General features: G+C 51.8%; 1 protein-coding gene across 1 annotated transcript in view; it reads right to left on the bottom strand.

Annotated features, from left to right (window-relative positions):
- Positions 1-14,495, bottom strand: part of COL27A1 (collagen type XXVII alpha 1 chain) — a 1,232,768-nt gene that overhangs the window by 302,046 nt on the left and 916,227 nt on the right. Inside the window, exons 31-32 of the mRNA XM_078646681.1 lie at positions 13,455-13,499; positions 10,710-10,763 (exon numbers count right to left, since the gene is read on the bottom strand). Coding sequence (XP_078502807.1) covers positions 10,710-10,763; positions 13,455-13,499 — 99 coding nt within the window. The remainder of the gene's footprint in view (positions 1-10,709; positions 10,764-13,454; positions 13,500-14,495) is intronic.

The raw sequence follows: 14,495 nt of genomic DNA on the forward strand, positions 1-14,495 counted from the left end.
CATCCTGTTCTAGAATGGCTATCAGGATAGGACAGGTGGGACTTCTGCCCCTTTTTAACCCTCTTGATATGCACAAGGCAATCAAGTCCTTTCGGGTTAGTTTTTCATAGCTGGAAGTTGCCTTGGTAAGGTCAACTGTCACAGGAGCAGACCCTGAGGCTTTTCCTGTGTCAGACATGACTGCTAGTGAGGTGTAAGTGGTGCACTTACCTACACTAAGTGTTTTCCTACTGTACCTTGCTAGTGAGTTGTAGTCAGGGTGTGCTAATCCCTTTAATCTACAACTACTAAGTTCAGTAGAACTTAATATGCTAAGCTTTTGATTTTATATGTACCTAGAGGTACTTGATGTGATCTTTCGATTTGATAAAAGATTGCAATGGTAAAACAAGAGCAAGCTCAAATCCCACCGCTGCCACCAATGTGAGAAGTTGGCCTGATAGGGGATGTTTCCAATTCTGGAACCACCTATTATCAGACCAAACAATCCCTTATGGTGTCAGGTTGTAAGTCAACCTTGTTAGACAAGCTATCCTAGGGGTAGCATGGACTAAGCAGCCTAAAGGCTTAACTTAAGAGGTCGTGTTAAGCGAGCTGTTTTACCACATACAATCCTGTAATATCAAATGAAAGGACACCACACAAGTGTTGGACTTTGGCCCTTAGGGCAGGTTCACCCCGAGACTTTTTGCTTGAAATGGTGACCTGGAGATGGTGATTTTTGGATTCTGCGCACTTTCACTGTGTCCCAGTGGAAAGTGCGTGCGCACTCTGAGTGCATGTGCTGAGCTAGGCCTGCCCGCCCATAGGAATGCATGGGGAATGTATGTGTCCCTGGTAGTTCCTGATGCGTGGGGTGTACAGGCTTGAGTCTGGTATGTGTGAACTCGTGAGAGTGAATGCTGCGAGATGGTGTATGCAGCATGTATGTGTCTAGTAGCGAAGCGCCATTTCTAGACATGGCTGTACGTGTGCTGTGAGGGTGCTGGCGTGTGATTGGCTGGAGCTGGCTGGCATGCCAGGCTCCAGGAAGTCTGGATGGGTCTGCCCGGTGGTGAGTGGGAGATCTGCATGAGTAATGTGTGGGAGGAGTGTACCTGTGTCCTGGATGGGCTGGGTTTTCCCCACACAATGCTGGCTCCGCCCCCCTGTGGTGTGTCTAATGACCCAAGCCCTGCCAGTGAATAGAGAGGGTGGTTGAGGTAAACAGAGTACTCAAGAACCAGCTGCGACTGGTTCCGCCCCCACTCTGCACCCTCAGACAAAGGAATGCACTGTATAAAAATGGGGCTGTGTCCCCACAGAGGTTGTTCTCTTCCAGGATCCTGAGGGGGCTGCTGCTGCTGCTGGGCCAGAGGACCGCCACTTGGGGTGTCTCCCTGCCTGGAGACCCAGTGAGCTGGCTCTGGGCCCAGTCTTGCCCCCCTGCCTTGCTGAAGGACTCTGCTGGACCTTTATTTTACTTATAGCGCCTGGGAGCGCTCTATTTTGGTCCTCTAGCGCTTGGGAGCGCTTGATGTTGTTCTAGCGCTTGAGAGCGCTGTATTTTGCATCTAGCGCAGGGAGCGCTTTAAATTGCCTTTTAGCGCTGAGGAGCGCTTTGTCCGCCCAAGCGAGTGCCACCTCGCTTTTATTTGTGAATTCCCGGGAGGCTACCCCGGATTGCGGCAAAAAGAAGTTCCCTTGGCCTCAGCAGCGCGACCCGGAGCCTGGGGGGCTCGTCTGCAGGGCCGCGCTGCCATTGGCTGTCTCGCCAGCCTATCACGCTTTAGCCTGGCCGGAGTGTTGCCCGGCAACGGGAGAAGCGTCCTCGAGGACGTCGGGGAAAATGGCGGCCTAATCGCGGCTGGGGCGCCGGCCGCACATACTGCCCAGGAGGAAGAAGGAGCCCAGCGTCTTGTCCTCGGCGAGGCTCTCGAGGGTGAGAGAGCCCCGCCCGCGGCCCGGTAAGGAGGAGAGCCAAGCTCCGGACGAGGAAGGAGACTGCCAGCGTCCCCGCAGCCTACGGAGAGACCGAGCCGGTGAGTGCTGGTGCTTGGGAAAGGAGAGGGGGGCGTCGGGACACATTGCCGGTGTCCGCCCCGCCCCCTCTCATTAGCGCGACCTCTGGGGGCATTGCAGGGTCGCTTGAGCCCCGAGAGGCTCAGTGCGCACCATTGCCCTGGGAGTCCCCAGGAGGGGGACTCCCGCTTACAGCACCCCCATCGTTCTAGAGCCCAGAGAGGCTCGTAAAGGCGGCATTTGTTTGTTGAGCCCGAAGAGGCTCGGGGGCATTTTCTGTATGTGAGCCTGAGAGAGGCTCTTGGGGGCATTTCTGTGGCTAGAGACCTGAGGGGCTCGAGGTGCCCCGGGGGCATCAGGTGATTTAGAGCCCAGCGAGGCTTGGCAGACATTGTCACTTTGAGTCCCCAGAGAGGGGACTCCCACAGAGAAGCGCCCCAGTAGTGCCTAGAGCCTAAGAGAGGCTCGGGGGCCAATTTATTTCTTGAGAGCCCAGCGAGGCTCCCACATTGGCCCCATTGTTGTTTTGAGCCCTGGAAGGCTCAAACCTTGCTGCACCAGTTGCCCAGCACTTTGTGGGCAACTGCTCCGTTTAGGCCCCCCTGGACTTTGGACACAGGGCGTCCTAGCCCCAACAAGGCCAGAGGGCCTAGGGACAGTCACAGGTGGTGACTTACGTGAGTTTGGCGCAATTGTACTTTCTATGCACCTCTGAATGTATTGTTTATGCGTCATGTGCCTTTACACCTCTGAATGAATGTTATGCATTGCATCATGTGTTATGTGCTTCCACCCCCACAGGTATTGTGATGTGTAGGTGGTTGTTTTCTCCCTAGTACAGGTGGTGCTAGTGAGGTCCTGGTTACCAGTGATTACTGGTTGTGTGCTATTTTGGGCTATATGCTATGTACTAAGTGCTATTTCTGAAAGTGCTACTTCTGATTCCTGACAGTGGTCCAGGTGACCCTGTCTTGTAAATAATCCCTTGTAAATTCTGCCCGTGCCTCTGGCACATTGTAAAGTGTGTGTTTTATCTAAGGTGTTTTGGTGTAATACAAAGGCTATTTTTATATAACCTTGTGTGGAGTTTTCTTTGTGGTGGGCCTTTGGTTGTTGTTGCTGGGGTGCGTGCGCAAATACTTAGCCTACATCGCCTCCAAGTTTAGCCTTGCTGCTCGCGCCACGTTACCTAGAGGGTGAGTAGGGGTTATCTTGGCGTGTAACTCCCTTGCCCTGACTTGGGTGTGGTGGTCTCTGACTGACTTTGGCGAAAGCCCTAGCCAGCCGGGGATCCCATTTCCAACAACAAGTATATATTATAAAAATATATGTGTTTATTACTAAAAACAATCCCCAGTATTCTTTATGAATAAAGGGGCACAAGCGTTAAATCAAAAGCACAGTTTAAACATACAAAGTTGCACAATTATGGATGAGGGCGGGTGGCCACTCAAACCATATACTAAACAAGTGGTATAAGAGATACCAATCGAACAGTGGTTAGGCCTAGGGCCTAGGGAATCGCTGGGAGCAGTCAGGACAAGCAGTGCTGAAGTCGGGAGAGGCCCACGGGATTCGGGAGCAGTGCGGAAAGCGCACACATGCACCAATGTTAACCAATGGTGCGTAAAAGTTACAAAGTTAAAGTTTAAGGACACTTCCGCTGAACCTAGAGGAACAAAACTTAAGACACAGACCCTAGAGATGTGTACCAGTGTGGGAACACCGGCGGAGCAAAGTTACCTCACCCACAGGAAGCGGGTGCACAGGGTCGAAGTTGAGTCGGGTTTCGTCACGCAGGCTCTTGGTGCTTGAAGCTGAAAGGGCTGCAGGCGGGGTGAAAGAGAAGTGTCCGGTGGAGTCCAAGGGTGGACTCGAGTCGAAAAGTACCTGAAAGCAGAGGGGACAGAGTCTGGGTCACTCAGCAGTGACCAGGGTGGAACCAGGACGGAACCAGGCAATGTCGGGCGCAATCAGGTTGCTGTCGCGGTGCTTCTCTCCGCTGTCACGTGGGCTCTGGGGCATCTACGACGTCCAGGAGCGGGTCACGATCTGTCCCACGCAGGCTCTCGCCGTCGGCGCTGTCGGCTTCAAGATTGGAGCAAACAACACTTGGCAAAAGCAATCCACGCGGAACCGGGAGATTGCTTCTCACTCGAACCAGGAGGGTCAGAGTGGGGGCTCCTTTTCAGGGGAGCTGGTGCAGATCTGGAGCAACCAGATTCACAAGTCGGTTTCCAGGTTACATCGGCACAGGGGCCACTAGCCAGCTGGCAAGTGACCGGGCCAACGCGTTGAGCCAAAAGTAGCAGAAGGGCCCCACGCAGCACTCGATGAGTGTAGAGGGGTGAGCTTCGGTGCAAGAGTGGCTCAGGGTTGGGGCTTCTCAAACCCCGGTGCACAGCTTCGAGGGTCACTCGTGGGCTGCACGGTCAGCGTCTCGTGGTCAATTCAAGATGGCGTGCCCCACGCTTCCGGTCACCTCCACGGGTCTCAGCTCTGCAGGGACTGTGGATCGGGCTGTTGGAAGGCAGGCAAGCTTGATCTCGTCGATTTCTGTCGCTCGAGTTCCGGCGGGAACTGCAACAAAGTAGACGTCGAGGGCTGGATGGTGCCTGCTGGTGCAGGGTGGTCACTCCTTGACCACAAGGGAGATTCTTCGGGCTTCCACGTTGAGTAGGATGTCGAAGGGTCCAGAATTTCATTTCTTATGTTTCTTCCAGGAAATCTGAAGTGCATTGGCACTGCTCCCACTCTTATTCGAATCTGGGGGGCGTGATTACCTGCTAGGTCCCCCCCTATGGGTGGGACTCAGGAAGGGGGTGGATACACCCCTTTCCTTTGATCCAGGCCGCCCTGGCACGAGGGCTGGAGTGCCCCAGAACCGGTTTGGCCGGATTATGCAAGGGGCAGCCTTGTGCGCCCCAGGCAGTGTCTGGTTTCTTTCAGACCTCCCTGCTACAATCCACTATCTCCTGTCTGGAGGGTGGTGACACCCTCCTGTGGCAGGAAACCCTTTGTCCAGGCCCCATTTGCTGAGTTTCGGTCAGCTGCAGGGGTCCAGACTCTTGTCTGTGGCAGAGGCATCCATTTTGTGGATCTAAGGCCCTTTTAGAAATTAACCGCATTAAAGTAAAGGAACATGTCTTACCCCTCTAGAGGGGTGGAATGCTATCCCCGTCGCCAGAACTGGCGAGGGGATAGTATTCCAAATCGTATGACACCTTACACGAAATGTTTTGATAAAGCCAAACCAGAGTTGCTATATAACCGCGAGGATTATAAGGCACTTAAGAGTATATGGTATGGCGTTATCCTGAAACAGCTTAGGGAGTTGTTCCCGACAGCTGCAGACAGGCTCAGCTCATGCTAGAGCTCCATCTCACATTAAACCACGCACTCTGCCTCCAGGATTGATGAGGCCTTCCATAGGAGTGGCTCACAGGTTTATATGTGTCCAAATATAGGTTTAGATATAGGTATACTATACCTAAGTAAGGGGTGATTACACCACCTTACCCCAGCTGAGTGATCAGCCAGTTGTGTCAATTTAAGAACCAGCCAGGGGTGGCAAAAGATATGCTGCAGCCCCTGGTAGGCCTTGGTGGCCCCTATGCCCTGGGCACCTATAGTGCATTATACAGGGGCTGACAAGGAGTCCATTTCCAATTGTGGTATGTACCTAGGGTACATGGAATCCATTTTAAAAGGTGTGTATATTGAACAGCCAAGCGTACACATGCAGGCAAGGTCTCACAAAAATATGGCTCGTGTGCCGTCGTGCAGCCGAACCACGGGCAAGCGTCACTGTTGCACTGACTTGATCTCAGGTAATTTGCAGCTGGTGCAATCTGAAGCGATCTCTCACGCAAAATTGTTTCCGTCCATCGACAAACATAGCAGCTGGTACTCCAGGGGCCTGTAGAGACGCTATATCTTGAAGTGTAGGAAGTGAGCGCCTCTCAGTAGAGCTGCTTGCCATTGTCTCTTCCTGTGTTCTGGGCTACTACTGTTCCCCCGCCCGGACTGGCCGTTGCGGGCACCGGGCAATCCCCTGGTGCGCCGCAAGGGTGGGGACCGGTTTTGGGCCCCTGCGGGCCGTTTTTGTAGCATAGCTGCAAAATCGGCCCTGTAACAAATTCGGCCGAAAACCGGGCCCGGCAAAGAGCTCGGCTGCACCCCCAGGGGGCCCTCGCCCCCCGGGGGTGGCGGCCGAGCTCTTTGCTGGGGCCGGTTTTCGTTCCCAGTCCGGCCCTGCTCGCCACCACCGCCACGTGAGTCTCCGTCTTGGGAGGCAGAAAAGGAATATATATAGATCAATCGATAACTCATCAGGTCATTGCGGCACAACCTGAGTTGGAACCAAAATACATTTTCAGCCCTACACACAGGGCTCGAGTCCTAAAAAACGAAGTGGGGGACTCACTAAGTTAGGCAGAATGATTTTATGATCATAACTCTTTCTCTGTTTTATTTCTTGTGCTGTGTAGTTAGTGCTATTTTCGTGCATTTGCCCATCGCCATTTTTTGCAATAAAGTATTTTTCCCGAGCAGGATAAGCATTTTCGATCTGCACTTACTCGCATATTTCCTTTTGTTTGAACAAAGAAAGATTATGTTTATCTAATGTTAAAACTCCCCACGATTGTAATATGGAGATATGGAGATTCGGGGAGGGTAAAAATATTGCTTTAATATAATTATTTATTTGTTGCTTACCAGACTCAATTAACCAAACATAATTTATGACTATTTCAATTGGTGTTAAGAATTAATTCTCACTTCCAGGAGATCTGGGTATAAATATAACATAAGTAACAAGCATTTGCAATGCAATAGGTCTCGCATTATTAAAGTTTGAGCTCTTGGCATTGTTAAATATTGCAACACCTATAGCTCAATCTTTAATAATGCGAGACCTATTGCATTGCAAATGCTTGTTTACAAAAGGGTTTGGACCTGTCAGTGTAATACGTCAGAGCATGCTTAACGTCAAGGGTGAGAAGTGCTCTCTCGGCTGACGAGACAGGACGTAGGAAGAAGACAGGTAACTCAATGGATTGTAAGGCACAAAACATTTCCATTGAGCAGCTGCGCGTGGTGGGTCCAGGAGCTTCTCGGAGGATGTCCACGCGCTCCAGCAGCAATCCAGGGTCACCAAACTCTGACGTCAGGTGCTGACCCGCGAGGTTGAGCTGCCTGGGGCCGGGTGTCTGATGCTGCAGTGGTCGTGACTGAGAAGGGTGAAGAAAAGTTATCTAACAATAGCAAAGGTGACCGTGAGCCTCAGCATCCAGAGGAGGAGTCCGAGATCTCATCACCCCAAAGACGCGTCTGAAGAAGAACTGAGTGCAACGTCCGAACCCAACACTGGATGGCAGGAGTGTGCACAGCATGTGTGTCTACAGCCACACATGCTACAGCCACACATGCTACAGCCACACATGCCAAAGCCACACATGCTACAGCCACACATGCCAAAGCCACACATGCTACAGCCGCACATGCTACAGCCACACATGCAAAAGCCACACATGCTAAAGCCACACATGCTACAGCCACATATGCCAAAGCCACACATGCTACAGCCACACATGCTAAAGCCACACATGCTACAGCCACACATGCTACAGCCACACATGCTAAAGCCACACATGCTACAGCCACACATGCTACAGCCACACATGCTAAAGCCACACATGCTAAAGCCACACATGCTACAGCCACACATGCTAAAGCCACACATGCTAAAGCCACACATGGCCACACATGCTAAAGCCACACATGCTACAGCCACACATGCTAAAGCCACACATGCTAAAGCCACACATGCTAACGCCACACATGCTAAAGCCACACATGCTACAGCCACACATGCTAAAACCACACATGCTAAAGCCACACATGGCCACACATGCTAAAGCCACACATGCTACAGCCACACATGCTAACGCCACACATGCTAAAGCCACACATGCTAAAGCCACACATGCTACAGCCACACATGCTAAAGCCACACATGGCCACACATGCTAAAGCCACACATGCTACAGCCACACATGCTAAAGCCACACATGCTAAAGCCACACATGCTAACGCCACACATGCTAAAGCCACACATGCTACAGCCACACATGCTAAAACCACACATGCTACAGCCACACATGCTAAAGCCACACATGCTAAAGCCACACATGCTAAAGCCACACATGCTAAAGCTGCACATGCTACAGCCACACATGCTGAAGCCACACATGTTGAAGCCACACATGCTACAGCCACACATGCTAAAGCCACACATGCTGAAGCCACACATGCTAAAGCCACACATGCTAAAGCCACACATGCTAAAGCCACACATGCTAAAGCCACACATGCTACAGCCACACATGCTAAAACCACACATGCTACAGCCACACATGCTAAAGCCACACATGCTAAAGCCACACATGCTAGAGCCACACATGCTAAAGCTGCACATGCTACAGCCACACATGCTGAAGCCACACATGCTGAAGCCACACATGATACAGCCACACATGCTAAAGCCACACATGCTGAAGCCACACATGCTACAGCCACACATGCTAAAGCCACACATGCTAAAGCCACACATGCTAAAGCCACACATGCTACAGCCACACATGCTACAGCCACACATGCTAAAGCGACTCATGCTAAAGCCACACATGCTAAAGCCACACATGCTAGAGCCACACATGCTAAAGCTGCACATGCTACAGCCACACATGCTAAAGCCACACATGCTGAAGCCACACATGCTACAGCCACACATGCTAAAGCCACACATGCTACAGCCACACATGCTACAGCCACACATGCTGAAGCCGCACATGCTAAAGCCACACATGCTGAAGCCACACATGCTACAGCCACACATGCTAAAGCCACACATGCTAAAGCCACACATGCTAGAGCCACACATGCTAAAGCTGCACATGCTACAGCCACACATGCTGAAGCCACACATGCTAAAGCCACACATGCTGAAGCCACACATGCTAAAACCACACATGCTACAGCCACACATGCTAAAGCTGCACATGCTACAGCCACATATGCTGAAGCCACACATGCTAAAGCCACATATGCTGAAGCCACACATGCTAAAACCACACATGCTACAGCCACACATGCTACAGCCACACATGCTAAAGCCACTCATGCTAAAGCCACACATGCTAAAGCCACACATGCTAGAGCCACACATGCTAAAGCTGCACATGCTACAGCCACACATGCTAAAGCCACACATGCTGAAGCCACACATGCTACAGCCACACATGCTAAAGCCACACATGCTGAAGCCACACATGCTAAAGCCACACATGCTACAGCCACACATGCTACAGCCACACATGCTGAAGCCGCACATGCTAAAGCCACACATGCTGAAGCCACACATGCTACAGCCACACATGCTGAAGCCACACATGCTACAGCCACACATGCTAAAGCCACACATGCTACAGCCACACATGCTAAAGCCACACATGCTGAAGCCACACATGCTAAAGCCACACATGCTGAAGCCACACATGCTAAAGCCACACATGCTGAAGCCACACATGCTACAGCCACACATGCTACAGCCACACATGCTGAAGCCACACATGCTGAAGCCACACATGCTACAGCCACACATGCTGAAGCCACACATGCTGAAGCCACACATGCTACAGCCACACATGCTACAGCCACACATGCTACAGCCACACATGCTACAGCCACACATGCTAAAGCCACACATGCTACAGCCACACATGCTAAAGCCACACATGCTAAAGCCACACATGCTACAGCCACACATGCTACAGCCGCACATGCTGAAGCCACACATGCTAAAGCCACACATGCTAAAGCCACACATGCTAGAGCCACACATGCTAAAGCCACATATGCTGAAGCCACACATGCAATGAACACAGGCTTTTTCAAGACTCTCTACTGGGCCCTGAACGGCGCTGATCACCCCTTAGATACTGTCCCCAACCCCAGCCCCTCTCCTCATCCTGTTGGACTTTCTATCTCCTTTCTGTTCTCCTGTCAATGGTTCTTCCATTATTCCATCCTCGCCCTCACAGATGTTTGGCTGCCGTGGAATCTTTGTTTAATTGCTTCAGGTTTGACCTTTGCACTTTTAAAGTTGTGCAAACCTTTCTGGGCAGGAACAAAGTGCTGCCTTCCAGGAACCGCTCCGTGTTCACCAGAACTGCCAAGTAATCTCTGCACCCAAGTATGCTCTACCTAACCCAGGACACAAGACTTTCTACCGGATTTACATCCAGGCTACTCAGAGGAGAAGTGTGGCTCAATGGTTAGAGCGGCAGACCCTGATGCAGAGGTCTGGCCCGGGATCAGGGTTCAACTCCCGCCTCTGCGGCTCTTGGGCTCAATTTCCTCGGACCTGATCATTCTCGCCTCGGTGCCTAGTCTAATCATGGGTCCCACTCTGTGACTCTGGGCAATAGCTTGCTTAATCTCCACTACGGCCCCATCAACACCGGGGATGCCTGGCTTCACCTTGGGGGTGCCCAGGAGTGGACACTTCACAGGAAAGCCAGGACGGGTTCCACAGCGGTATGAGTGCAGCGCTACGAGGCCTCCGGGTAGAAGTGTGCTATATAAATACTACACATTTACATTTACATTCACCCCAACACTTGCAAACACCCTGAGGTACTTACCGGCTCTCCCACAACCCCTTTCGCTCCCTGGGGACCGGCCGGTCCAGTGATTCCCTAGAAACAAAGGTGAAACGATCAGTAAAAGAGCTTCTAACACACCACGCCCCTCGCAAACTAAGACTACTGTGTCCACACACACTAAGGACACGCCACAACCCATGTACATCATCAACTGACATAGACAACATGCCTTCACACATTACCAATACACCACAGCGGTCACACACCAACACACCACGAACCTTGCATCTACTGTCCTAACACACCATGTGTCTAACACCCTCTCGCTGCAGCTCGACTGGACCCTGAACACAGAACAGACACATGAAACACCATCACATGAAGGTACACAAAACCAGCACTTCACAGTCACCACACCTCACAACAGCACACTTCACAAGCACACACTGATGAATTACAGCTCTCAACACCACCAACACACGCCTACACCACAACCTTCACACACCATCAATACTCCAGCACTCACACACCATCAATACACCAGCACTCACACACCATCAATACACCAGCACTCACACACCATCAATACACCAGCACTCACACACCATCAATACTCCAGCACTCACACACCATCCGTACACCAGCACTCACACACCATCAATACTCCAGCACTCACACACCATCCGTACACCAGCACTCACACACCATCAATACACCAGCACTCACACACCATCAATACACCAGCACTCACACACCATCAATACTCCAGCACTCACACACCATCAATACTCCAGCACTCACACACCATCAAAACACCAGCACTCACACACCATCAATACTCCAGCACTCACACACCATCCATACTCCAGCTCCCACACACCATCAATACTCCAGCACTCACACACCATCAATACTCCAGCACTCACACACCATCAATACTCCAGCACTCACACACCATCCATACTCCAGCTCCCACACACCATCAATACTCCAGCACTCAGACACCATCAATGCACCAGCACTCACACACCATCCATACTCCCGCACTCACACCAGCACTCACACACCATCCATACTCCAGCACTCACACACCATCAATACTCCAGCACTCACACACCATCAAAACACCAGCACTCACACACCATCAATACTCCAGCACTCACACACCATCAAAACACCAGCACTCACACACCATCAATACTCCAGCACTCACACACCATCAAAACACCAGCACTCACACACCATCAATACTCCAGCACTCACACACCATCAAAACACCAGCACTCACACACCATCAATACTCCAGCACCCACACACCATCCATACTCCAGCACTCACACACCATCAATACTCCAGCACTCACACACCATCAATACTCCAGCACTCACACACCATCAATACACCAGCACTCACACACCATCAATACTCCAGCACTCACACACCATCAATACACCAGCACTCACACACCATCAATACACCAGCACTCACACACCATCCATACTCCAGCTCCCACACACAATCCATACTCCAGCACTCACACACCATCCATACACCAGCACTCACACACCATCCATACTCCAGCACTCAGACACCATCAATACTCCAGCACTCACACACCATCCATACACCAGCACTCACACACCATCCATACTCCAGCACTCAGACACCATCCATACTCCAGCACTCACACACCATCAATACTCCAGCACCCACACACCATCCATACACCAGCACTCACACACCATCCATACTCCAGCACTCAGACACCATCAATACTCCAGCACTCACACACCATCAATACTCCAGCACTCACACACCATCGATACACCAGCACTCAGACACCATCAATACTCCAGCACTCACACACCATCAATACTCCAGCACTCACACACCATCCATACTCCAGCACTCACACACCAGCACTCACACACCATCCATACTCCAGCACTCACACACCATCAATACACCAGCACTCACACACCATCCATACTCCAGCACTCACACACCATCAATACACCAGCACTCAGACACCATCAATACACCAGCACTCACACACCATCAATACTCCAGCACTCACACACCATCAATACTCCAGCACTCACACACCATCAATACTCCAGCACTGATGGACGGAGTGTTGAACATTGCAAGCACTCACCCCCAGTCAACTGATCTGGGTTTAATCCATCATCATTCTTTAGCTCACTCCGCCACCCCAGTTCAGACATGGTCATATGCAAATCAGTCTTGACCCTGTGCCTCATGGGAACAGTCCAGCCCGAACTGCCAAGCCATGCCTTCCCTGAACCGGAAACAAGCTTCCTAGGACCGGTTTCTGGCTAATCAGCCGTCATCAGCCAGGATAGCTTGAATCCATTGGCAAAGTGAGCCAGGGCACTACGCCTGGGCATACCCTGCCAACTTAGGGCGAACAAAGCAAAACCAAAGGGGAAAGGCATGGTGAGCAAAAAACGGTGAGTTTAGGCCCAGATCTCTGTCCTGGGGTGAATGTCTGACATTGTTCTCCATTCTGTCCATCAATAGTTCTTTTTGCATCAGACATACTAAGGCACACGCACACACACACAGTACTGCCTGAGACATACTAAGGCACACGCACACACACACACAGTACTGCCTGAGACATACTAAGGCACACGCACACAGCAGTACGGCCCTGCAAGCAGACTTCTCTCAGATTTCTCACTGGCTCTGTTTTACATAAATACGGATAAATAAAGTAAAATCAAATCTTTAGGAGGCAGACCCAAAGGTGGCACTTACCGGAAACCCACGTGGGCCCACCTCGCCACGGACACCTTCCTTTCCCTGGAAACACAAAGGGATGAAATTAACTGAGAGAACAACCCCAGGTCTTGGTGTGCAATCAGCTAGTCACCTGAAAAGCCTTCTGGGCAGATACCGAAGCAGTCTGCTAAGCAGACACCTCAGCAGGTACCTGCGTAGTCGCCTGATCAGATATCTGAGCAGCCACTATGGAACATACATGGGTCGATATCGGGGCAGAAGGCTGATAAGGTATCTGAAAAAGCCACTTGGGTAGATACCCGAACAGCCTCCTGGATATCCACTGGGGCAGATAACCGAGCAGCCTCCTGGATACCCACCTGGGCAGATACCAGAGCAGCCTCCTGGAAATCCACTGGGGCAGATAACCGAGCAGCCTCCTGGGTATCCACCTGGGCAGATACCCGAGCAGCCTCCTGGATACCCACCTGGGCAGATACCCGGGCAGCCACCTGGATATCCACCTGGGCAGATACCCGGGCAGCCTCCTGGATACCCACCTGGGCAGATACCCGGGCAGCCACCTGGATACCCACCTGGGCAGATACCCGGGCAGCCACCTGGATATCCACCTGGGCAGATACCCAAGCAGCCACCAGGATATCCACCTGGGCAGATACCGAAGCAGTCTGCTAAGCAGACACCTCAGCAGGTACCTGCGTAGTCGCCTGATCAGATATCTGAGCAGCCACTATGGAACATACATGGGTCGATATCGGGGCAGAAGGCTGATAAGGTATCTGAAAAAGCCACTTGGGTAGATACCCGAACAGCCTCCTGGATATCCACTGGGGCAGATAACCGAGCAGCCTCCTGGATACCCACCTGGGCAGATACCAGAGCAGCCTCCTGGAAATCCACTGGGGCAGATAACCGAGCAGCCTCCTGGGTATCCACCTGGGCAGATACCCGAGCAGCCTCCTGGATACCCACCTGGGCAGATACCCGGGCAGCCACCTGGATATCCACCTGGGCAGATACCCGGGCAGCCTCCTGGATATCCACCTGGGCAGATAC

The sequence above is a fragment of the Lissotriton helveticus genome, chromosome 5_2 (genome assembly GCF_964261635.1).
Source record: "Lissotriton helveticus chromosome 5_2, aLisHel1.1, whole genome shotgun sequence".
NCBI lineage: Eukaryota > Metazoa > Chordata > Amphibia > Caudata > Salamandridae > Lissotriton > Lissotriton helveticus.